Source organism: Dendrobates tinctorius, unplaced genomic scaffold, assembly GCF_039654945.1.
Source record: "Dendrobates tinctorius isolate UK_male_01 unplaced genomic scaffold, ASM3965494v1 ptg000034l, whole genome shotgun sequence".
NCBI classification, from domain to species: Eukaryota; Metazoa; Chordata; class Amphibia; order Anura; family Dendrobatidae; genus Dendrobates; species Dendrobates tinctorius.
In genome coordinates, this window is record NW_027361702.1 from 17,814,097 (window position 1) to 17,841,128 (window position 27,032).

At 45.4% G+C, this 27,032-nt stretch overlaps 1 protein-coding gene across 1 annotated transcript in view; it reads right to left on the bottom strand.

Moving 5' to 3' along the window:
• Window positions 1-27,032, bottom strand: part of PAPPA (pappalysin 1) — a 482,150-nt gene that overhangs the window by 267,886 nt on the left and 187,232 nt on the right. The window contains exon 7 of the mRNA XM_073573135.1: window positions 16,285-16,780. Coding sequence (XP_073429236.1) covers window positions 16,285-16,780 — 496 coding nt within the window. The remainder of the gene's footprint in view (window positions 1-16,284; window positions 16,781-27,032) is intronic.

Here is a 27,032-nt window from a genome sequence, read left to right on the forward strand (position 1 = left end):
TCTTTTTGTGTTTTTTCATTTAAGACAAATTAAATGAAGATAATAATACCAAAGAATTTGTGTTTGCAATCATTTTCAGGAAGAAACTGAGTATTATCTGACAAAATTGCAGGGGTGTCAATACTTTTGGCCACAACTGTAAATGGCTTTTGACCTTGTGTGTATTTCTTGAAGAAGATTATTCTAGCCTACCAGTGGATAGGAGATAGATTGGTGTGTTCCCATACAAGACTACTGCGAGAAGGTATTGAATGGTGCAGGTTATTTAAAGCAAACCTGTCATCAGGTTTGGCCTATATGAGTTACGACCACCGCCTTCCAGGGCTTACCTACAGCATTGTATAATGCTGTAGATAAGCCCCAACCTGCAAGAGAAGAAGAACAAGTTTTATTATAATCACTTGGGGGCGGTCTGGTCCGATGGGTGTCGTAAGTCCGGGTCTGGCGCATCTCATTTTCTTGTGATGCCACCCTCCTGTTTCTTCATGGCTCCCCGGCATCACGCTCCTGCGCAGGCCTACTTATCTGCCCTGTAGAGGGCAGACCAATGTACTACAGTGCGCAGTTGCCAGGAAAGTTCAGAGAGGCCCAGCACCTGTGCACTGCAGTGCTTTGCTCTGCCCTCAACAGAGCAGATAAGTAAGCCTGCACAGGAGCACAATGTCAGGGAGACATGGAGCAAGCAGGAGGGCGGCATTGCAAGAAGATGGGAGGCGCCAGACCAGGACCTGCGACACCCATCAGACCGGACCGCCCCACCGGTGAATAAAATAAAACTTATTTTTCTTCTCTTGCAGGTTGGATCGGGGGCTAACCTACAGCATTATGAAATGCTGTATATAATCCCTGAAAGGTGGTGGCCGTATCTTATATCGGCCAAACCTGGTGACAGGTTCCCTTTAAGATTATGACACTAAATATACCCAAGAGTTCTATACCCTTGAGCCACTTTCATTAGTGTCATTGAATGGAAACAGCATGGCGAATACATGATCTGCCACTCATTTCATTTCACGTTAGATACGGCCGTGTGGCTAGGGAAAAAAGGAGATTTCTGGTGGTTGGTGAGGGTCTTAACTGATATATCAATTACGTGTATCAGGTATACCCTTTTTAAAAGTATCATAATCTTTCTGGAAAAATTCCATAAAATCATAACCTGTGCCTCGAATGTACTTACTAGATCATTTTATGAAGCTTTGTATAAGGAGATGTAATCTGTGAAACGCGCCAGTTCTCTGCACATTTGTGTCCATATGTTGTCTTATATCACTCATTCATGAAATAAGCAGCATTATTTTTTTTTACGGAAGACAGGGTGCCGGTCTCTTTTTCACACTAGATCACTTTCTAAATGATATAAACTTGCAAAAACATGGATATTTGAAGACGTTGAAGCAGCGATAGGAATGGAGAAGAGTTAATCATACACACAAGCATATGCTCCATACCAGATCTGAGTTGTATGATGGCACACATAGACTTCTATGGGGCCCTACTACATCCCTCCAGGCTTCCGATTCCTTGTTAAGCTTTTTTTTCTTGCTGTAGCACATTATTTTGAATGCGATACTATGAAGGTACTTTCGCTAAGCTGAAATATTTTGCAAGGGAGAATATCCCTGTTACACGAGTACCTGCAGCTCCATAGTATAGAGCCACAGGGACTCCGTGTGCCTCAGTACCGTTCGACCATTTGCATGAGGCCTCAAAGAATTTGAAGGAGAAAAATATCCTGCCAAACACGGTGGGAAATATGAACGACAGAAAAATCATTCTCCTATAACATTGACTGGAGTCAACTCCATACCAGACAAACTAAAGGTTTCCGCCTTCGTCTACATTCACATAGAGTCTCTACATAAAGCCGATCATTCGGCCTCCTGCAGAGAGACTCGTCTTGTCTCCACATATTTAATATCATTCAATTACTGTTAGAAATGTTCTGTACTAAGATCTGACATATCTTCTAGGAGGCTCTATAATAAATCAATCACTGGCTGGAACATGATAAGGAATGGAAATTTTTTATTGCCTTTTTTAGATTTCACTGCCCAGGCAGGTATATGGAATGTATCTACATTATTTTAAATGTATTTGCTGTATAAAATATTGAGATTCCATGCAATATCTCTGTCGAAAAATAATTTAAATCCCATATTTCTTGAGTAAATTTATTTTATTTTTTTTCTAACTAATACCTTGGGGATCCGGATAATCTGAGCTTTGAGGTCATGCAGATTTCTTTTTTATTTTTCCTATCTAGATGGTCATAACTTTGATCGTAGCTTATTTTTGGTCTGTATATCTGTATGTTGCCTTGATCTTTGTGGGACAAGTCATAGATTTTTTATGAATGATGGGGCTATAGTACTAATTCAGCGTTGCACAGTTTTTTCTCAGTAGTGGGACACTACAGGCCAGCACACTGCGGCACAGCTCCATAAAAGTGGAAAAAATGCTGCAAGGTAAAAATACTTTCAAAAACAGAAGTGTTATTTTTTTTTACCAATTAACAAAATGAACAAAAGAGAAATCTAAATCAATATCCTTTAGCTTTAAAAGAGCATCAAAGCATCATTTTTCTAGATAAACTTTCACACAGTTCTTGGAAGAACATGGCGGGAGATTGTTCCAAACATTTTGGAGAACTAACCACAAGTCTCTATATGTCGCTTGCAAAAATCCGTTTGTCTTTTCATGTAGTTACAGACAGACTGGATGATGTTGAGGGTTTTCAGGGACCAGATCATCACTTCCAGAACTCTGTGTTCTTCTTTACCCTGAAAATAGTTCTTTATGACATTGGCTGTAAGTTTTGGGTTGTTGTCCTGCTGCAGAACATATTTCAGGTCAATCGAACTCTTCCCTGATGGCATTGCACGATGGATAAGTATCTAATCACTTCCTGAACTCTTTGTTCTTCTTTACTCTGAAGATAGTTCTTAATGATATTGGCTGTAAGTTTTGGGTTGTTGTCCTGCTGCAGAATACATTTGGGGTCAATCGGACTCCTCCCTGATGGCACTGCATAATGGATAAGTATCTGCCTGTATTTATCAGCATTGAGAACACCATTAATTTTGACCAAATTCAAAAATTAAATTGCAGCCCCAAACTGGCAAAGAACCTCCACCATGCTTCACTGCTGCCTGCAGACACTCATTATTGTACCGCTCTCTTCAATAAACAAACTGCCTTCTGTTACTGCCATTTATTTGCTCTCCAGTTCCAAGGTTTTCTTGCATAGTTGAGTCACTGGGTCTTGTTTCTATGTTAAAAGCATGGCTTTTTGATCAAAGTTCTTCAATGAAGATCAGTGCTAGTCAGATTTCTCTGAACAGTAGATGGATGCAACTGGGTCCTACTATTTGCTGCCAGTTTTGATCCGATGGCACTGCTGGACATTTCCCAATTTTGAAGGGTAGTAAGCATGATGTGTCTTTCATTTGCTGCACTAAATTTCCTTGGCCAACCACTGCATCTACAATCATCAATGATTCGCATTTCTTGGTATCCTTAATACTGAGAAATATAGGCAGATATCTACCCAACATGCAATACCATCTGGGAGGCATCCAATTAACTCATAATTTATTCTGCAGTAGGAGAACCACCCCAAATATACAGTATTTGATATGTGGCGCCCCTGCGGATTCAGTTGCCACAGAGGTACTGCACCTTCTTCTGAGGTGTGGTACCCCACCATCCAGGTAGGTTGGGGGCTCCTGACCACGCTCCAACACTTGCATACCACACAACACAGTAATTCAGCAAAGCCACATTGTGGCTCCCTGCTTGGAGTGTAGCAGAGCACCTTTGGTGGCTCCCTGCTTGGAACAAGAAACATACTGGGAGGCGGGTGGAGTTAGAATGCATAAAGAGCGGGAAGGTGTAGGATTTCGGGAGTCAGTAGTCAGTTAGAGTCAGGAGAGTGAGGAGAGAAGATCCCTAGAGAGAGGGATGGAGGAAGGAGGTGCTGCAGCAGATCTCAGTGATCTGAGTCTGCTGGCATGGGAAAGGAAAGAAGGAGAAAGACTTTGAACAGAAACCTGATCTTCCATAAGAAGGAAAGACAAGTACGGAACGTAGGAGTAAAAGGGAACAGAGGACATGGGTTAGGAGAGAACCCTGCCGAGAAGTTCTAAGCGCAAGGCCGGGGCCCGGTCCCCGAGGTTGTATGGATACTAATGGTCATGCAGCAGACACCGGTGGAGTAGAGGGCTGTAAATTCACTACTCACATCTAAGACTTGAGGACACAACAGCAACTTGGATAGTGAGCCGGGACTCAGGAGAAAGGAGTCCCCGAAGCAGGCTACAGCTGTCTGCTGTGCAAGTAAGGTTCTTGGGAACATCTGTCAGGAGGAACTCCAGTGTAACTCAGTACTAGGAGTACTTCACTTAAAGGCGCTATAAGAGGAGACGTTCAGGAAGGTACAGGTTGGCGGAGTGCTGGAAGGGAGCATTCCATCTGATCTGGAGGTTGACTGAGTCCCTGACCCGGAGGACACGGCATGGAGGCAGGAATCTGTGTGTGCTACAGACTGTGAGTAAAGCTTTGGAACTACAGGCCCTGGTGTCCTCCAATTATTCCTGCACCAACACACCCTGTGCCATTACATCTGGGTACCAGCTTCCACACCTCCTGCACCTGTCCTCTGCCCCTACATTTACACTGCCCGGGGACTACAGCTCCACCTGTGGGGAGCTTCACCATCTTGGCTGCAACACACCATCAGTCCCAGTGGATCTGCATGCAGCGTCGGCTCAACATCTCACTTGCCGAACACCACAGGTGGCGTCACGAACTATTCCATTAACTACATTCCACCATTGGATTCCCTTATTATTTGGGCGCCCAGGGCCACGGACCGCGTCACTGCTGCTGTGACACATCTCGCTGACACCGGCCCGGTACCGAGTACCCTGCAGCCCTGGGTGGGAGGGCGACCCAATTTTGGCATCACGAACAGGATGACGAGACCCGATGCCATCGGGTTCTGTGTGCCTAAGACTGAAAGTTTTTGAAAATGTGCAGAAGACACAATTTAACCCCTTCACCCCAAGGGTGGTTTGCATGTTCATGACCGGGCCAATTTTTACAATTCTGACCACTGTCCCTTTATGAGGTCATAACTCTGGAACGCTTCCATGGATCCCGGTGATTCTGACACTAATTTCTTGTGACATGTTGTACTTCATGATGTTGGTAAAATTTCATTCAAATAACTTGGGTTTATTTGTGAAAAAAATGGAAATTTGGCGAAAATTTCGCAATTTTCCAACTTTGAATTTTTATGCCTTTAATCACAGAGATACGGCACACAAAAAACTTGATAAGTAACATTTCCCACATGTTTACTTTACATCAGCACAATTTTGGAACCAAAATTGTTTTTTGTTAGGAAGTTATAAGGGTTAAAAATTGACCAGCGATTTCTCATTTTTGCAACACCATTTTATTTTTACGGACCACATCACATTTGAAGCCACTTTGAGGGGTCTATATGATAGAAAATACCCAAAAGTGACACCATTCTAAAAACTGCACCCCTTAAAGTGCTCAAAACCACATTCAAGAAGTTTATTAACCCTTTAGGTGCGTCACAGGAATTTTTTGAACATTTTAAAAAAAATGAACATCTTTTTTTCACAAAAAAATACTTCAGGTTCAATTTTTTTTATTTTACCAAGGGTAACAGGAGAAATTGGACTGCAAAAGTTATTGCGCAATTTTTCCTGAGTACGCTGATACCTGATATGGGGGGGGAACCACTTTTTCGGTGCATGGAAGAGCTCAGAAGGGAATGAGCGCCGTTTGACTTTTTCAATGCAAAATTGGCTGGAATTAAGATCGGACGCCATGTCACGTTTGGAGAGCCCCTGATGTACCTAAACAGTGGAAATCCCACACAAGTGACCCCATTTTGGAAACTAGACCCCCCAAGGAACTTATCTAGATACATGGTGAGAACTTTGAACCCACAAGGGCTTCACAGAAGTTTATAATGTACAGCAGTACAATTAAAAAATCATATTGTTTCCACAAAAATCTTTTCACCCCCAATTTTTATTTTACCAAGGGTAACAGGACCCTAAAAGTTATTGTGCAATTTGTCCTGAGTACGCTGATACCCCACATGTGGGGGTAAACCACTATTTGGGCGCATGGCAGAGCTCGGAAGGGAAGCAGCGCCATTTGACGTTTTTGGCTGGAATTGAGATCGGACACCATGTCGCGATTGGAAAACCCCGATGTACCAAAACAGTGGAAACCCCCCACAAATGACACCATTTTGGAAACTAGACCCCCTAAGGAACTTATCTAGATATGTGGTGAGAACTTTGAACCAACAAGGGCTTCACAGAAGTTTATAACGTACAGCAGTACAATTAAAAAATCATATTTTTTCCACAAAAATGATCTTTTCACCCCCAATTTTTATTTTCCCAAGGGTAACAGGACCCTAAAAGTTATTGTGCAATTTGTCCTGAGTACGCTGATACCCCACATGTGGGGGTAAACCACTATTTGGGCGCATGGCAGAGCTCGGAAGGGAAGCAGTGCCATTTGATGTTTTGGCTGGAATTGAGATCGGACACCATGTCGCGATTGGAAAACCCCTGATGTACCAAAACAGTGGAAACCCCCGACAAATGACACCATTTTGGAAACTAGACCCCCCAAGGAACTTATCTAGATGTGTGGTGAGAACTTTGAACCCCCAAGGGCTTCACAGAAGATTATAACATACAGCCTTACAATTAAAAAATCATATTTTTTCCACAAAAATGATCTTTTCACCCTCAATTCTTATTTTTCCAAGGGTAACAGGACCCTAAAAGTTATTGTGCAATTTGTCCTGAGTACGCTGATACCCCACATGTGGGGGTAAACCACTATTTGGGCGCATGGCAGAGCTCGGAAGGGAAGCAGCGCCATTTGACGTTTTTGGCTGGAATTGAGATTAGACACCAGGTCGCGATTGGAAAACCCCTGATGTACCAAAACAATGGAAACCCCTCACAAATGACACCATTTTGGAAACTAGACCCCCCAAGGAACTTATCTAGAAGTGTGGTGAGCACTTTGAACACCCAGTGCTTCACAGAAGTTTACAACGCCCGGGCGTGAAAATAAAAAGTTCGTATTTTTTCCACAAACATGATCTTTTAGTCACCAATTTTTTTTATTTTCCCAAGGGTACCAGGAGAAATTGGACCCCTAAAGTTGTTGTCCAATTTTTCCTGAGTACGCTGATACCCCATATGTGGGAGAAAACTACTGTATGGGCACATGTCGGGGCTCGGAAGGGAAGTAGTGACGTTTTGGAATGCAGACTTTTATGGAATGGTCTGCGGGTGTCATGTTGCCTTTGGAGAGCCCCTAATGTACCTAAACAGTGGAAACCCCCCACATATGACCCCATTTTGGAAACTAGACCCCCTAAGGAACTTATCTAGATGTGTGGTGAGCACTTTGAACCCTCAAGGGCTTCACAGAAGTTTATAATGCTCGGGCATGAAGATAAAAAAATCGTATTTTTTTCACGAACATGATCAATTAGTCCCCAATTTTTTTATTTTCCCAAGGGTAACAGGAGAAATTGGACCCCAAAACTTGTTGTCCAATTTGTCCTGAGTACACTGATACCCCATATGTGGGAGAAAACTATTGTATGGGCACACGTCGGGGCTCGGAAGGGAAGGAACACCATTTGAATTTTTCAACTCAGAATTGGCTGGAATTGAGATCAGACGCCATGTTGCATTTGGAGAGCACCTGATGTGCCCAAACAGTGGAAACCCCCAATTCTAACTCCAACCCTAACCCCAACACACCCCTAACCCTAATCTCAGCCATAACCCTAGCCCTAACCCTAACCCTAGCCCTAACCCTAGCCCTAACCCTAGCCCTAGCCCTAGTCCTAGCCCTAACCCTAGCCCTAACCCTAATGGGAAAATGGACATAAATACATTTTCTTTTAATTTTATTATTTTTCCCTAACTAAGGAGGTGATAACGGGGGTTTGATATACTATTCATAGTGGGTTTTTATGTTTGGCAGCTGTCATACGCTAAAAGATGCTTTTTAATGTAAAAATAGTTTTTGCATCACCACATATTGAGAGCTATAATTTTTGCGTATTTTGACCCACCGAGTCATGTGAGGTCTTATTTTTTGCGGGACGAGGTGACTTTTTTATTGGTACCACTTTCGGGCACGTGAAATTTTTTCATCGCATTTTATTCCGATTTTTGGGACGCAAAATGAACAAAAACCAGCTTTTCATGAATTTCTTTTGGGGGGGTGCGTTTACACTGTTCCGCGTGCGGTAAAATTGATAAAGCGGTTTTATTCTTCTGATCAGTACGGTTACAGCGATACCTCATTTAGGTCGTTTTTTATGTTTTGTCGGTTTTATGCAATGAAAACTATTTTATATAAAAAATAATTATTTTTGCATCACTTTATTCAGCGAGCTATAACTTTTTTATTTTTTCGCTGCTGATGCTGTATGGCAGCTCGTTTTTTGCGGGACAAGATGACGTTTTCAGCGGTATCATGGATATTTATATGCGTCTTTTTGATCGCGCGTTATTGCACTTTTTGTTTGGCGGTATGATAATAAATCATTATTTTTTGCTTCGTTTTTTATTTTTTATGGGGTTCGATAAAGGGGTTAACTAATGGGACAGTTTTATAGGCCAGGTCGTTACGGACGCGGCGATACCTAATATGTGTACTTTTATTGTTTTTTTTTTTATTTCCAAAAAATTGATTTATTGGGGGAATTTTTTTTTTTTCTAATTTATTTGGCGATTTTTTTAAAATTATTTTAACACTTTTTTTTTTTTTTTTACTTTATTACATTGTCCCAGGTGGGACATCACTGTCCTGTGACAGATCGCTGATCTGTCACATCACAGATCAGCGATTTGTCACAGGGACTGCTGCAGACTTCCTCATGCCTGCGCTTTGCAGGCACTGAGGAAGTCAGCTCCCTGCAGGCCCCTGTCGCCATCTTGGATTCGGGGGCCTGCGGGGAAGGAGCTCCCCCGCAGCAGCGCTGCACAATGCGCTGCCGTGGGGGGCTCAAGGAAGCACGGAGGGAGTGCCCTCCCTGCCGATGCTCCCCTTTAACCCCCGGTACACCGCAATCATGTTTGATCGCGGTGTGCAAGGGGTTAACATGTCGGGGGCGGTCCGTGACCTCCCCTGACACATTGTGCCGGGTGTCAGCTGTGATAATCAGCTGACACTCGGCCGCGATCAGCGGCGCTCACCACGTGGGCGCCGCTGATCGTGCTAGACGTACTATCCCGTCCATGGGCATGGGGCCCAGGTCCCATGGACGAGATAGTACGTCTGATGTCAGAAAGGGGTTAATAGACTGTAAAATGAATGCTAAAAATGGCTTCTGGCACAGTGAAGAAGGGCGTGACAACATGGGAGGTCCTAAGAAAAGAACGCAAACTGTCCTGGGCCTCCCCTGCCTGAATTACTATGCAACGGTGACATGGCCCACCCCCCGAGGGGTTCGTATACTGGCTTGGTATGGAGGAGCTGGAAGAAGACGCCGCCCCAAGAAGGAGGAGCGGAAGCCAGTGGCAGGAAAGGGGCTGATGCAGGAAGAACGCCAGAACGCCATCTTGGAAGGGGACGGGAGGAGGCCTGCGGAGCGCAAGGAGGTTATGCTGGATCTCCCTGGCGCCATGGCTGAAGGCTCCGACCCAGTGTCAGAAATGAACCGCCAGCAGCTGGAGGATGAAATAGCCCAGCTGGCGCGCTGCCTGCAACTGAGGCAGGAAGCGCTATGGACTTTGAATCTGCAGCGCGCCCAGGAGGGGCCTACACTTGCGGTACCCGCAACACTGGTACCCGCCGCTCCTGCACCAGATCCTTTCCAGGCAGACTCAGTGGAGCCTGCGACCGCTGCCATACCACCGGCAGCGCATATCGTTCCCTCTCTGCCGCCACCACTGCAGGAGTTGTACCAGGCCCTGGGAGCCGAAGCGGAGGAAGAAGAGCTCCCGCCCGGACCTGACGCAGCTGCGCAGGTCCCTCCAGAGATCTCCACGGACCCAAAGCCGCCATTAGCTCCACCGCATCCCTGGCATCCCGCCAAACAGCACCCTCTGCCACCATGCCTGCACCGGAGCAGAGATCACACCGCCGGGAGGCTCCAGGTACGTCTGATGCCCCTGCACCTGGGAAGGCCTTTGGGTGTACCGCGGTCGCAACGGATGGCCAGGTTGTGTTAGATCTGGTCTGGGACCGGGATACCAGTCCCCCGGGGAAAACACCGGAACCCCTAATGGTGGTGCAGCGGTACCCGATGAGCCGGGATAGGTCTCGGGAAGAACGGGAGGAGGAGGAAAATTGGGCTAACTGCCAAGTGACCATACGCCAGCTGGCAGCCGAGCAGCGGGCGAGGGAACAGCGCAAGTCGGCTGTGCTGGGCCCTGACTTGGACCGGAAAGAGCAGGTCCGTGCCGGTCGTTACGGTCCCGGGACTCAGCATGTTGGGGACACGTCTTTAATGTTAACCATGAGAGGGGGTTCGGCTTCTTCCATGACCCCAGCCGAATCTCAGACCTGTTTTTCAATTGGAGGGATGTGGAGTCACACTTGAGAAAGGGGCACCCTGCCAGGAACCTACACCCGGGAGATCATGTGACATTTACCAGACATGAAGGATTGAGAGGCTGGTATGCGATGATGAATATTGGAAGGGTCCCAGAGAATCTCATCAAGTCCTGCAGGCAGAAACCGCCCGCAACCCCTGCGTCCCCAGTGATTACCAACACCATGTTTGTGCTTACCCCCATGTTCCAAGCTGGATCAGCACCAGTCCTGCAGCCAAGAAGACCGACAACTACAAAATTGACTCTGATGGAAGAGGCTCCTGAGGACTGCCAATGCATTTTTCTCCCCTGGAAACAGTTCTGGAAACTAGTCTCCAGAAATCCCAGGAGGAGACCACCACTAGCAAAAATAACTAACTCTCGTTACCTAGGAGGGTATTTGCACAGTAGTGCCTGTTTTTTTCAGTTTTTGTTCATCATGTTTGCCTGTTTACTTTTGTTGCCCAGTTTTTGATTGGCAGCTTCCACATTGAACTGCAGAGATCATGAACGCTGAATGGTCCAGAACTATAATTGTAAATAGTTTGCACCTCTTTAGGTGCTCTCTCTTGGTTTTACATAGGCCTTCTTTTGAAGATAAGGACTACCTCATCTGGGGCATGGCTCCAACTAAAGGACACTGCAAGAGATCCCGGCTGGGAGCGGTGTCCAGCACTTAGAATTACCTCATCATAGGGACATTTCCAGACATGTTGGTCGGATCCGTGTCTACTCTTTGCACTTATTGATAATGGTTAATATATTTTTGAAACAGAAAGTTAGAAAATGATAATGTTTTAATGCTAGATTTTATAGAATATAATTGAGAAAAGGTAAACTAAGGAAATTTTGAAGTACAAGTGTCTTGAATGTGAAAAAGAATTGAGTTTACTGGTGATGAACCAGACACTAGCGGTTGTCATATAAGAATGTAACAGAAAAGAAACTGTGTTGCTAGAAAATGTGAATTGATATTGAGTTGCTTCCATAGCACTTTAAATTAGGTAGCATAACTTTGAATTTAGATAGCCAGTTAAAACTGTTTGTAACATTCAAGGAAAGTGCCTCTCACATTGAGAAGTTTAGTATAAGAAATGTTTATTCAGCATTATAAAACTTTTGTATGTTCCTGTATTGTTGACTCTGTTTGACTTGCAGCCCGCGGACGTGCTGTGTTTAACGGGGGGGAATGTAGCGCCCCTGCGGATTCAGTTGCCATAGAGGCACTGCACCTTCTTCTGAGGTGTGGTACCCCACCATCCAGGTGGGTTGGAGGCTCCTGACCACGCTCCAACACTTGCATCCCACACAACACAGTAGTTCAGCAAAACCACATTGCGGCTCCCTGCTTGGAGTGTAGTAGAGCACCTTTGGTGGCTCCCTGCTTGGAACACGAAACGTGCTGGGAGGTGGGTGGAGTTAGCATGCATAAAGAGCGGGAAGGTGTAGGATTTTGGGAGTCAGTAGTCAGAGTCAGGAGAGTGAGAAGATCCCTAGAGAGAGGGATGGAGGAAGGAGGTGCTGCAGCAGATCTCAGTGATCTGAGTCTGCTAGCACGGGAAGGGAAAGAAGGAGAAAGACTTTGAACAGAAACCTGATCTTCCATAAGAAGGAAAGACAAGTATGGAACGTAGGAGTAAAGGGAACAGAGGACATGGGTTAGGAGAGAACCCTGCCGAGTTCTAAGCGCAAGGCTGGGGCCTGGTCCCCGAGGTTGTATGGATACTAATGGTCCTGCAGCAGACACCGGTGGAGTAGTGGGCTGTAAATGCACTACTCCCATCTAAGACTTGAGGGCATAACAGCAACTTGGATAGTGAGCCGAGACTCAGGAGAGAGGAGTCCCCGAAGCAGGCTACAGCTGTCTGCCGTGCAAGTAAGGTTCTTGGGAACATCTGTCAGGAGGAACTCCAGTGTAACTCAGTACTAGGAGTACTTCACTTAAAGGCGCTATAAGAGGAGACGTTCAGGAAGGTACAGGTTGGCGGAGTGTTGGAAGGGAGCATTCCATCTGATCTGGAGGTTGACTGAGTCCCTGACCCGGAGGACACATCACAGAGGCAGGCATCTGTGTGTGCTACAGACTGTGAGTAAAGCTTTGGAACTACAGGCCCTGGTGTCCTCCAATTATTCCTGCACCAACACACCCTGTGCCATTACATCTGGGTACCAGCTTCTACACCGCCTGCACCTGTCCTCTGCCCCTACATCTACACTGCCCTGGGACTACAGCTCCGCCTGTGGGGAGCTTCAACACCTTCGCTGCAACACACCGTCAGTCCCAGTGGATCTGCATGCAGCGTCGGCTCAACATCTCACTTGCCGAACACCAAAGGTGGCGTCACAAACTATTCCATTAACTACATTCCACCATTCGATTCCCTAATTATTTGGGCGCCCAGGGCCATGGACCGGGTCACTGCTGCTGTGACAAATCCCGCTGACACCGGCCCGTTACTGAGTACCCCACAGCCCTGGGTGGGAGGACGACCCAGATACACTGATGATTTTGCAAGTTTTCCCATCTACAGAGAATTGAGAGGTCTGTAATTTTTATGGTAGGTACACTTCACCTGTGAAAGAGAGAACCTAAATAAAAATCCAGAAAAATCAAATTGTGTGATTTTTACAGAATTACTTTGCATTTTATTGCATGAAATAAGTATTTGTTACAACAGAAAAGCAAAACTTACCGTTATATTTGATACAGAAACATTAGTTTGCAATTATGGGGTCAGACGTTCCCTGTAGTTTTTTAACAAGTTTGCACACACTGCAGCAGGGATTTTGGCCCACTTTACCATACAGATGTTCTCCAGATCTTTCAGATTTCGGGGCTGTAGCTGAGCAAACAATGAATTTCAGCTCCCTCCAAATATTTTCTATTGGGTTCAATTCTGGAGATTGGCTAGGCCACACTGGCACCTTGAAATACTTCTTACAGTGCCACTTCTTGGTTGCCTTGACTGTGTGTTTTGGGTCATAGCCATGCTGGAAGACTCAATCACCACCCATCTTCAATGCTCTGTGATAAAACACTCCGGGATCGCCTTTGCTGGGGTCAAAGGTCACGTGCGTTCAGCATGAAACTCAGGCACACAGCCGGGGTCCGGGTATAACTGACATTGGGTCAGGTTTATTAAAGGTGAAAGCAATGCATAAAGGAAATAAAAACATAAAACAAATCCTTGCCTGTCCAGCACTAACTAAACAAGGTACAACCTAACTACCAACTGGCGGACTTCTCCCGTCCAGCCAAACCACAGTTACCATGGGCACTGCTTTCATTCACATGTGTCTCTCACACAGACAGGCTTTCTGTGTCCCCAGGCTGAGACACTCACACAACCACCTGGTATCCTTTTATATCTGCCTCCCATTATTCATTAGTAACCAGGTGATATACTGACCAGACTAGGCCACATAGGAAAGGTATCAGGGCGAGATATACCTGCCCTCATCCACTATTCCCACATGATTCTCACATATCCCCCCCTCTGCTCAGACCACTCCGGTCAAGCAATGACACCCGCCAAACAGTGCACTCGGGACAGGGCATCTGCATTCCCCATCTGTACCCCGGGGCGGTGCTCCACCGTAAAAGTGTAGGCCTGCAGGGCAAGGAACCACCGGGTCACCCGGCTATTCCATTCCTTGTGCAAGTGCATCCACTTGAGAGGGGCATGGTTAGTGATCAGCCTGAACTTTCGGCCCACCAGGTAATATTTGAGGCGCTCTTTCTCTACGACTGCATACTTTTGCTCTTGTTTATTCAGCTTCCTGCTGAGATAGAGGACTGGGTGTTTCACTCCGTCCCTCACTTGTGACAGTACGGCCCCGATACCGGTATCTGAGGCATCCGTTTGTACCACAAACTAACTGCAGAAGTCCGGAGTCACCAGTACGGGTTGAGAGCAAAGTGCCTGTTTTAGGCTATGGAAGGCTTCTTCAGCCGCTAAATTCCATTTAATCATGACGGAGTCTTTCCCTTTGGTAAGATCCGTCAGGGGGATAGCGATGGCTGCAAAATTGGGTATGAACCGGCGATAATAGCCGGCGATCCCCAGAAAGGCTTGCACCTGCTTCTTGTTGACAGGTTGCGGCCAGTCCTGAACCGCTTGAATCTTATCGACCTGGGGTTTAACAACACCTCTCCCAATTACATACCCCAAATACCGGGCTTCTTCTAGCCCAATGTGACATTTCTTGGGGTTCGCGGTTAGACCTGCCTCCTACAGGTCGTCAATCACAGCTTGTACTTTCTGGAGATGAGTCTCCCAGTCCAAGCTGTAAATGACAATGTCATCCAAATAGGCCAAAGCGTACTGCCTATGTGGCCTCAGGACTCGATCCATCAGTCTCTGGAAGGTCGCCGGTGCTCCGTGCAGTCCAAACGGCATATACACATACTGAAATAAACCTTCTGGCGTAGCAAATGCCGTCTTTTCTCTGGCCGCCTCCGCCAGAGGGATCTGCCAATACCCCTTTGTTAGGTCTAGGGTCGTAATATACCGGGCTTTTCCTAACCGATCTATTAACTCGTCGAGCTGGGGCATAGGGTAGGCATCAAATTTTGAGACCGCATACAGTTTCGTGAAGTCATTGCAGAACCGGATGGTGCCGTCCGGTTTAGGAATTAACACAATCGGACCAAGCACTGTGCGATTCCTCAATGACACCTAACTCTAACATTGCCTTCACTTCTCGGGAAACGGCTTCACGGTGTGCTTCCAGAATTCTGTAACGCACTGGTAACTAAGGTACACATCGGGTTTCTAGGCACAGCGCACCCCCTTAGAAACCAGATGTATACCTTAGTTACCAGCTCCTGCTCGCTGGTCTCCCGCCTGTCACATGCAGCAATGCATGCTGACCAGCGGGAGTCCAGCGACCCCAAATATGTCCAGGGCTTACCATCAACGATCAGCGATACTGGCAGGGGGGCCGGTCGCTGATCGCTGTCACACACAGCGATCTCGTTGGTGAGATCGCTGTTTGGTCACAAAACTAGTGACTCAGCAGTGAGATCGCTATGTGTGACGGGGCCCTTACAGTCCTTGGGTCCTGATAGTTATTCAAGATCTACTTAACTAAAACACCATTGTAAAGGTATAAGTATACTGTACTTTTTAATACTGGAAAATCAAAGTATTTCACATTTTTGCTGATAGATCATCAACTAAACAGAATCTAAAATGTCAAATGGGTTCAAATAGAAACATTTCAACTTAAGACAGAATGAAAACCACCAAATAATTAAAGACTCTTCAACTCATGTCTACAGCCATCTGATTCTCAAGCGTGTAGGGGGATTAAAGCAAGCTTGGGTTGACATAAATATGTCTTCTTTTAAAGTAGTAAAGTATTTTTTCCCTTAAAGCTTCCTAATTATTCATGTAATGTAGATTAAGTGTATTCAAATACTTGCCTATCTCTTTCGGAAAGACAATGATTAATAAGTATTTTAATAAACTTGCAGTAGACTACTTGCATAATTAGGAGGGCTTAGGGGAAAAAAACACTAAGACTTTTTTATTTCTCTTGAGTTTCCCATTTATTTGAATTTAGTATAAATTTACACTTTGTCTCTTGTTAGCATGTGTAAGGTTTATCATATTTATCACATTCAACTTCGATGGATATTATCACCTACCTGTCTATGAACCTTTTCTGAAGGCTGGAGGTCAAAGAAGACGTACCGGGTGGAAAAGTTGGGTCTCGAAGAATGTTGTAGTGGATTGGTTTGCAGTCTTCACACAAGGGACAGTTAGGCACTGAGGTGATCATAGCAGAATCAATCTCCATTTGGTTGTCCTTGGTGTAGATCTGAATGGCATAAACCTCAACTTTAACATTGTCTAACTTGATGGTCAGCGGGACATCACAAAAAATACTTTGAATGCCTAGTGATGAGTTCTCCCCATTGACGTAAAGGACTTTGACTTCCACCTCAGCTCCTTTTGTATCTAAGTCTGTGGATACATATGTCACCCAAATAGTTAGCGTTTGCGGAATCACTGGGTATGTAAACTCCAGCTGCAGATAGCATCCATGTGGCTCAGTGCAAGCTGGAGGCACAGAGTTGTCGTTGGCTCCAGGACTCCATGTCCTTACGCTTGTTTCACATGGTTGCTCAACGTCGGGGTGCCCTGAAAAACACAAAATGTTTTAAATTGCTTCAAAACACAAAATTAACATTTATAATTACATTGATATGGTTTTAAATGGTCGGTAATTGATTATTTAAAGTGAATCTTTCAGCAGCATTTTGCTATGTAATCTGAGAGCAGCATTATGTAGAGGCTGAGACCCTGATTTCAGTGATGTGTGACTTAGTTTACTGGGTGCAAGATTTGAAGTAAAAACAGACTTTTATCGGCTGTAGATCTAGCAGAGCTCAAATGCTGTGTTCTGTAGAACCCCGTCCACACCACTGATTGACAGCATTCTGCATACATTCAATATTGACAGAAAGCTGCTGTCATGATCCCAGTGCAGGTTTTTGAGCTGCACGTCAGGGGTTAATGTCTGGAGCTGAGTGCAGGTTTTGACCCGCACAGCTGGGGTTAATGATTGTGGCCTCTTTTTGGTTCTGGGAGAGCTTTTTAAACCCCTGGGAAGCTCCAATCCCTGTCAGTTATACTTTTGCCTTTGGCCGAGTGTGGTGACCTCTGTGTGCCTGTGCCTGATCGTTGTTATAGCTTGTTTATATGGTTCTGACCCGGTTCTGTTCCCTGTTGTGAGTTTGCCTGTTGATTCTGTACTTTGCTACCCTTCCTGTGTATGACTCGTTGCCTGTGATCTGACTACTCTCTGCTCGCCCCTCTTGTACCTTGCAGCTATCTCTGTGTATGACTCATTGGCTATGTCCTGACAATCCTCCCTGTCTATGCCCCTTGGTAACTTTGTCTCGCAGTTACCCTGCTAGGAGTACTCTTGCAGCTCCTAGCTCTCTGGAGTTTAGGCCACGCCCCCAGCAGCCACGTGCTTCAGGTCCTGTTGTTCTGAAGTACACACCTACTCGGCTGCTGCCTGCTCCATAGGTATCTTTGAGCACAGTTCGCTTTACTCAGGACACGCGCACTGGCTCAGTGAGCAAGTGCAGTGCGGTGTGCCTGAGAGCTGCTAATCAGTGCTGGGGGCGTGTTTGTGTAGGGGGTGTAGAGCCTGCTCCTTTAAGTCCCCATTCTGTGAATGTACATATCCAGTTAGGTCCATATATATTTGGACAGAGACATTTTTCTAATTTTGGTTTTAGACATTACCACAATGAATTTTAAACAAAACAATTCAGATGCAGTTGAAGTTCAGACTTTCAGCTTTCATTTGAGGGTATCTACATTAAAATTGGATGAAGGGTTTAGGAGTTTCAGCTCCTTAACATGTGCCACCCTGTTTTTAAAGGGACCAAAAGTAATTGGACAATTGACTCCAAGGCTATTTCATGGACAGGTGTGGGCAATCCCTTCGTTATGTCATTCTCAATTAAGCAGATAAAAGGCCTGGAGTTGATTTGAGGTGTGATGCTTGCATTTGGAAGGTTTTGCTGTGAAGGAAACATGGGGCCAAAGGAGCTCTCCATGCAGGTGAAACAAGCCATCCTTAAGCTGCAAAAACAGAAAAAACCCATCCGAGAAATTGCTACAACACTAGGAGTGTCAAAATCTACAGTTTGGTACATCCTGAGAAAGAAAGAAAGAAAGCACTGGTGAACTCATCAATGCAAAAAGACCTGGGCGCCCACGGAAGACAACAGTGGTGGATGATCGCCGAATAGTCTCCATGGTGAAGAGAAACCCCTTCACAACAGCCAACCAAGTGACTAACACTCTCCAGGAGGTAGGCGTATCAATATCAAAATCTACCATAAAGAGAAGACTGCATGAAAGTAATTACAGAGGATTCACTGCACGGTGCAAGCCACTCATAAGCATCAAGAATAAAAGGGCTAGACTAGACTTTGCTAAAAAACATCTAAAAAAGCCAGCACAGTTCTGGAAGAACATTGTTTGGACAGATGAAACCAAGATCAACCTCTACCAGAATGAAGGAAAGAGAAAAGTATGGCAAAGGCGTGGTACAGCTCATGATCCAAAGCATACCACATTTTCTGTAAAACACGGCAGAGGCAGTGTGATGGCTTGGGCATGCATGGCTGCCAGTGGCACTGGATCACTAGTAGAGATGAGCGACTTTGCCTTTTTTAGGGTCGAGTCGGGTTTCATGAAACCCGACTTTCTCAAAAGTCGAGTCGAAAGAAATCGGCCGACTATAGGGAAAAGACGGGCCCCGACTGAAACACGAAACCCAATGCAAGTCAATGGGGAAGCAAAGTTGTCAGGGAGTGGAGGACAGTAAACACACCTACAGTACCCATTTCAATGCCAACAACATCAATTCTTATTACTTAAGCTTGTCAACCTTAATTTACTTTATAATAATAGTTACGCATTGAAAACTGGGGGTTATTTGGCTAAAGTTGTAGGGGGGTAGGGCTGGCTCCAGGTTTTCGTGTGGCCCGGGCCAAAGAGTGTCAGTGGGTCCCTTTAACATATACCACAATTCATGATGCTCCGATACGGCAGAGAAATATTGGTATAGTACAATGAAAAATACTTCACTTCTTACATGACATGACTGATATCTATTTTAAATTCTCCAATAGCTCAAAAAAACGGACAGTATATTACTCCATACAGTATTAAGGCCACCACATAGTGCGCTATACAGAATAATGAGCCCCATATATTTCTCCATACAGAATAATTGGTCCCATATAATGTTCCATACAGTATATGACAAGCTCCACATAATGCTACAGTATATGTTGGTCCCCATGGATGATGCTCCACTGTCTTATGGGCCCAAATAATGCTCCATATATAATGTGCCTCATTTCTAATGCTCCAGTGTATAATGTGCCTCATAGATGCTGCTCCAGTGTCTGATCTGCCCCATTTGGAATGTTCCAGTATATGATGGGCCTCATAGATGATGCTCCAGTGTATGATGGGCCCAAATAATGCTCCATCTATAATCTGTCCCATTTAGAATGTTCCAGTATATGATGGGCCCCATGGATGATGCTCCAGTGTCTTATGGGCCCAAATAATGCTCCATATCTAATGGGTCCCATTTCTAATGATCCAGTGTATAATGTGCCCCGTAAATGCTGCTCCAGTGTCTGATGTCCCCCATTTGGAATGCTCCAGTATATGATGGGTCTCATGGATGATGCTCCAGTGTATGATGGGCCCAAATAATGCTCCATATCTAATGGGCCACATTTCTAATGCTCCAGTGTATAATGTGCCCTGTAAATGCTGCTCCAGTGTCTGATGTCCCCCATTTGGAATGCTCCAGTATATGATGGGCCTCATGGATAATGCTCCAGGATATGATGGGTCCAAATAATGCTCCATATATAATCTGCCCCATTTAGAATGTTCCAGTATATGATGGGCCCCATGGATGATGCTCCAGTGTCTTATGGGCCCAAATAATGCTCCATATCTAATGGGCCCCATTTCTAATGCTCCAGTGTATAATGTGCCCCGTAAATGCTGCTCCAGTGTCTGATGTCCCCCATTTGGAATGCTCCAGTATATGATGGGCCTCATGGATAATGCTCCAGGATATGATGGGCCCAAATAATGCTCCATATATAATTTGCCCCATTTAAAATGCTCCAGTATATGATGGGCCCCATGGATGATGCTCCAGTGTCTTATGGGCCCAAATAATGCTCCATATACAATGGGCCCCATTTCTAATGCTCCAGTGTATAATGGGCCCCGTAAATGCTGCTCCAGTGTCTGATGTCCCCATTTGGAATGCTCCAGTATATGATGGGCCAAATGGATGATGCTCCTGTGTATGATGGGCCCCATGTCTCATTCTCCAGTGTATAGTGCTCCCCAAAAATTGCTCCAAACCTTTAAAAAAGTTAAATACCTCTCCTCGCTGGGCACTGCTCTACTCTGGACTCATCAGCATCAACATCTTCCAGCTCTCTGCACTTGGACTGTTTAGGCAGAGGGCATACAGACGTGATGTTATCGCGCTCTCTGACCTGAATGTCACTATCAGGAAACGCGGAAGACGTCACGGCGGTGGAGCAGGGAGAGGTAAGTATTGCAAGTGCTGTGGCCATGAACAAGCGGGGGGGCCACTCGTGGGTGACGGCACTGGCACAGGGCCCCTCATAGTACGCCGGTGTGTCTGACGGCGAGTGGGCCCTCCCACCGGCAGATACACTTTTGCGTACTATGAGGGGCCCGGTGCCAGGGCCGTCGCCCAGGAGTATGCCCCCTCTACCTGCTCAGGGAACCGACACTTTCATCTGCACCTTCCTCTGTGTCACTGTGTAAGGTGGTATAGTATGCGGGAAGGGGCACCTGAGTTTCATCAGAGTCAGATTCTGGCTCTGTAGAGTGCGAGGGGAATGTAGTGCTGTGGGTGAATGTACCAGCAGAATCATCTAGCAGTGGCTGTGCATCAGTGCACTCCATGTCAGATTCATCTTGGACTGGGGAATTCAGGATTTGACTTGATAACCCAGGCATGGTATGTGAAAAGAGCTCCATGGAGTAATCTCAAGTGTGGGCTGCCGCATCCTTCACTTTTTGGTGGGGGTGAAGGACACAAGGAAAGGGGTTGTCCCTGACCAGAAGCCTGCACTGACGACTCAGTGCTTTCATTTTTTGAAACTTCAGAAGAGGAGGCGATAGAGCTGGAGTCTGTTTCAGCAATGTAAGCCAAAACCAGTTCATGATGCTCCGGCTTTAAAAGCGGTTTACCTACTCCCAGAAAAGGGAGCCTTCCAGGCCTTCCAGAGCCAGACCATGCCGCAGTCTCAACACCTCCTGCCTTAGCTGGTATTGTACTTTGGGCACTTCCAGCAGATGCACCACCACCACCATCCGTAACAGCTCGCCACCCATGCCCACGTCCGCGGCCTCTTAAACCATACTTTCTAATTTTTGTGAAAATGGACCCAAAATACCAGCAGATATATGGTACTGTATTAGAAGCGTACAGCTTTATACAGTGTAGGGGTCATTGAAAATCTAATATATAAAGCTCAAGTGTGTGTATGTATGTATGTATGTATGTATGTATGTGTGTATGTCCGGGATTGGCATCTGCCCCGTCGCAGCTACAGCCACAAAATTTGGTACAGTTACCCTTCTGGACCCCGAGAGTGTCCTAAGCTATGTTGTGAGGCGAAATTTTAACTCTGCGCATTCCAATTCACCAAACAATTTTGCCTTTATCTACATAATGGGGAAAAAGTGTGTGTATCAAGCCCCGCCCCTCATTATGATGTCATAATGGTTGCCATGGCGACGCTGATGTCATCATAGGTTGCAAGCCCTGCCGCTCATTATGATGTCATAATGGTTGACTATGGGATGGAGGATGTGTGATGGGTATATGGGCACTGGACTATGGGATGGAGGATATGTATGACTGGTATATGGGCACGGGACTATGGGATGGAGAATGTGTTATGGGTATATGGGCACTGGACTATGGGATGGAGGATATGTATGACGGGTATATGGGCATGGGACTATAGGACGGCGGATATGTATGATGGGTATATGGGCACGGGACTATGAGATGAAGGATGTGTGATAGGCATGTGGGCACTCGACTATGGGATGGCAAATATGTATGATGGGTATATGGGCATGGGACTATGGGATGGAGAATATGTATGATGGATATATGGCCATGGGACTATGGGATGGAGGATGTGTGATGGGTAAATGGGCACTCGACTATGGGATGGAGGATATGTATGATGCGTATATGGGTACGGGCCTATGGGATCGTGGATATGTATGATTGGTATATGGGCACGAGACTATGGGATGGAGGATAATTATCATTTGCTATAACTAACCACACTTAGTTACTATGCCCGGGCAGCGCCGGGCTCTTCAGCTTGTCTCCGTATATATTTCATGAGTCAGACACAGACACTCACAGGCTCAGTATGAATTGGACAATATTATAAAAGGTTAAAAAAGGGTACAGTAACACCAGATACAAGGTATATATATTCTAGTTTAAACATTCTAAATATCCGTATATATTTCAGGAGGCAGACACAGACACTCTCAGGCCCAGTATGGATTCAACAAGAAAATAGAAAGTTGAGAAAGGGTACAGTATCACCTGATACCAGGTATATCTGTATATGTTTCCAGAGTCAGAAACAGATTCTCACTGCCTCAGTATGGATTAGATCAGAATATAAAAAGCAGTAAATGGGTAATGTATCACAAGCGTAGAGCTGTATACAGTGTTGGTGTAATTTTTAAATCTGCAAATATATTTGAGGAGTAACACACAGATTCTCACAGGCTCAGTATAGATCACACCATAATATAAAAAGAAGATCTGCAAGAAATAATCACACATGTGGGCCAATGTTCAAGGTGTCAATGATGCACTTAGAGTGGTGGGTGGAGGTGGACTTTCTGGCACAAAGGGTACTATATGAACAGATACCAGGGATATATAGTATAGTGAAAATAGAAAAAAATTTACGTATGTATTTCAGGAGGCAGGCACAGACAGTCTCAGGCCTAGTATGGATTAGACAAGAATGTAGAAAGTTGAGAAAGGGTACTGTATCACCAGATACCAGGTATATATAGCACAGTTTCAACATTGTAAATCTCCTTATAGATTTCCGTAGTCACCCTCAGACGCTCACTCAGTATGGATTTCACCGTAATACAAAATGTCTAACAAAGGTACTGTATCACAAGATAGGAGGTGTATATAGTATAGGGTAAAATGTTTATCTCCGTATATATTGAAGGAGTGAACTACACACGCTCACCCAGTATGGATTATACCGTAAGAAAAAAATTTGAACTAAGGTACTGTATCAGCAGATAGCAGGTGTATATAGTATAAGTGAAAATGTAATTCTCTCTATAAATTTCCTGAGTCACATACAGATAGTCAGCATGTATTTCTCCGTGATACCAGCCGGGACACGGTACTGTGTACAGCCCTATACGGTGTGGGAAATAATGAACGTTCGTTCACTGTGCCGAAAAAAAGAATAAAAGTAGGAGTGCTGTGTAAAAAGCAGTTTGCACAGCAGTGTACACACAGCAATAGTGCTATAAGGCAGACTAATAATCACCGCTGCTGCACACAAGAACATCTTCCCTGTCACTGGCAGGCAGACTAATAACTAGCGCTAAAAATTAAATAAATAAATAAATAAAAGAATAAAATGGAGACTGAACTGAGGAAGTAAGTTAATCTGTATACACAATGTAAGTGCATATTAACACATGACCATTAACCAGAGAAAACAAAAAGCAAAAAACACAAATATCCTAAACTAAAAAGTAAATAATAAACTGCAAATAATGCATAAAGGTAATAATAATAATAAGGGTTTTTAGTAAACATAATTTTGATCAAAATAATGTACAAGCCATCCCACCACGTCACGGCAACCCTTGTGGGACAGTCCCTACTCTAGTATTTAAAACCTTTTCACTTGCCAAGTGAAGTGAATGTGAACAAGGATCGAGCGACTGAACCACTAGTAAAAGCTTAGGCCAGACAGGATGGTTTTCCCAGCTCAGAAAGAGGGAGGTCACACCCATATATGCGCAGAATGCACAATAAAATGAATAAAAAATAAATAAAAAATTTTTTAAACGTAATCCAAAATGTTGAAAAAAGGTACTGTATCAGCAGATACCAGGTGTATCCAGTCTATGGCTAATTGTAAATCTCCGTCTATATTTCTGGAGACAGACACTCACAGGCTCAGTATGGATTACACCAGAATATAAAAAAGAAGAAAAAGGGAAATGTATTCGAAGTATACACCAGTATACAGTGTTGGGGTACTTTTAAATGTTCGTATATATTTCAAGTATCAGTAAGCCAGTCCAGACTCTCCGCTACAGGAAACTAGATGGTTACAAGTACAGAAGGAAAGTCGAGTGATTGGTGAAATTTGGGAATTACTAATCACGGGAAAACCTCCCGGGAGATTTCACAGAGGCGATGCTGACCCTCAATTACTTTGTCTGTGGAGACAGTGAAAACGGTTCTTTGTGAAGAAAGGCTTGCTGTATCGTAGTAGCGTGGATCCCATCACCGTAACTCTTCTCCATCAAATTGTGATCACAGGGAGAGTTGTAGATATGGTCTTCACTGCCTATCATGATCTGTCTGGTCACTTTGGAGTGCAAAAGACAGAAGCCACAGGCCTTAGGCGATTCTATTGGATTGGCATGAGAGGAGACATTGTAAAATGGTGTGTCACACGTCTGTGACTAGGAAAACTGTGAAAGCTGATCATAAAGCACCACAGCATCCGATTGTGAGTCGACGTCCATTACGAATGGTAGCCATTGATCATTTGAAGGTAGAGGCCAGAAGGACAGGCCATAGCTACGTATTAACCATCATCGATCAGCTCACCAAATTTGTAGAGGCCGTCCCTGTGAAGGATTTCACTGCCCAGACTACACAGCAGTGGAGCAGGGAGAGGTAGGTATTGCAAGTGCTATGGCTGCCACAAAATTCCGTCCGTTATCACTGGCTACCTTGCCTGGCTCAAGATGTAGACTGCCCAGCCATGACTCAGTTTGTCGCTGCAAGTAGTCGGCCAGTACCTCCGCGGTGTGTCTGTTGTTGCCCAAAGACATCATCTTTAAAACAGCCTGCTGCCACTTACCACTAGCTGTTCGATAGTGGGACACCTCATGTGCAATACTGGCAGCCGCGGATGGAGTGCTCGTGTGACTGTGCTCTGTCGACGAGCTTTCACTTCTGGAGGAGGAGGAAGGTCGAACGCCTACAGCCAACTGTTTCCTAGACCGTGGGCTAGGCAGCACTGTTCCACTACCACTGTCCCCTGTGGAGCCTGCATCCACCACATTAACCCAGTGCGCAGTGATAGACACGTAACGGCCCTGGACATGCCTACTGGACCATGCATCTGTTGTGAGGTGCACCTTTCCACTCACTGATTGCTTGAGTGCATGGACAATGCGGTCTTTCACATGCACGTGGAGCGCTGGGATGGCTTTTCGCGAAAAGAAGTGCCGACTGGGTAGGTCATAGCGTGGTACTGCGCAGGCCATGAGCTCGCGGAAAGCTTCGGTAGGGCATCATCTCCAACGAGATTAGTTTGGCAATGTGGGCGTTCAAACACAGTGTACGCGGACGAGAGGATGAGTACTTTCTTGTCCTACTCAGAGTCTCTGGTAGGGTGAGCTGGACTTGAGAGCTGCATATGGGGGAACTAGTGGTGGGCCTAATGGACTGAGAGGGGGTTTGTGATGGTGATGGTGGTGGTGGTCTAGATTCAGTCTTTCGCAGTCAAAACATACTGATTCCCTGACTGCTTTGCCATTGCGACGACACCTCAACATTTCTTGCTGGTGGTGTGCTTACCGGTGGGCTTTCAGTGGGGGAAGTGATGGAGCGTTGCTGGATACTTTCAGATGGAGCAGGTGCACATGTGCTACCTGAGGTTTTGTAGTCCGTCCATGCTTGCAAGTGCATGGTAGTTAAATGTGTAAGCATGCAACTGGTATTCAAATTTCTGAGATTTTTACCTCGGCTAAAGTTCCCTCCGCACTTCTTACAGATAACCTTTGCCTCATCAGTAGGATTATAGTTAAAAAAGTGCCACACTGCACTCTTCGTACTATGGTATAAATTTGCAGGCCTTGCACACTGTGCTAATTTGACCATCTGGCCAAGCTGCCCTGCAACTATTTTTGTTTTTTTGTAAACAAGTTTTTGTACAGCTACGGTCCTGCCAGATAACCGCTGCTGCAATGTCGATGCCTGCTGCGGAACCTTCTTCTCTTATGAGCTATTGCCAGCGCTACCCTCTTCCCCCAATTGATGGCAATCAGGGTCAACAACTGGATCATCCATCACCTCCTCTTCAATTTCATCTGCACCTTCCTCTGTGTCACCGTGTAAGGTGGTATAGTATGCGGGAAGGGGCACCTGAGTTTCATCGAGGGAAATGTATTGCTCTGGGTCAATGTACTAGCAGAATCATCTAGCAGTGGCTGTGCATCAGTGCACTCCATGTCAGTTTCATGTTGGACTGGGGAATTCAGGATTTGACTTGATAACCCCGGCATGGTATGTGAAAAGAGCACCATGGAGTTATCTGAAGTGTGGCCTGCTGCATCCTTCACTTTTGGTGGGGGTGAAGGACACAAGGAAAGGGGTTGTTCCTGACCAGAAGCCTGCACTGACGACTCAGTGCTTGCAGTTTTTGAAACTTCAGAAGAGGAAGCGATAGAGCTGGATGCTGCTTCGGCAATGTAAACCAAAGCCAGTTCCTGATGCTCCGGCTTTAAATGTGTTTTATGCGGCTTG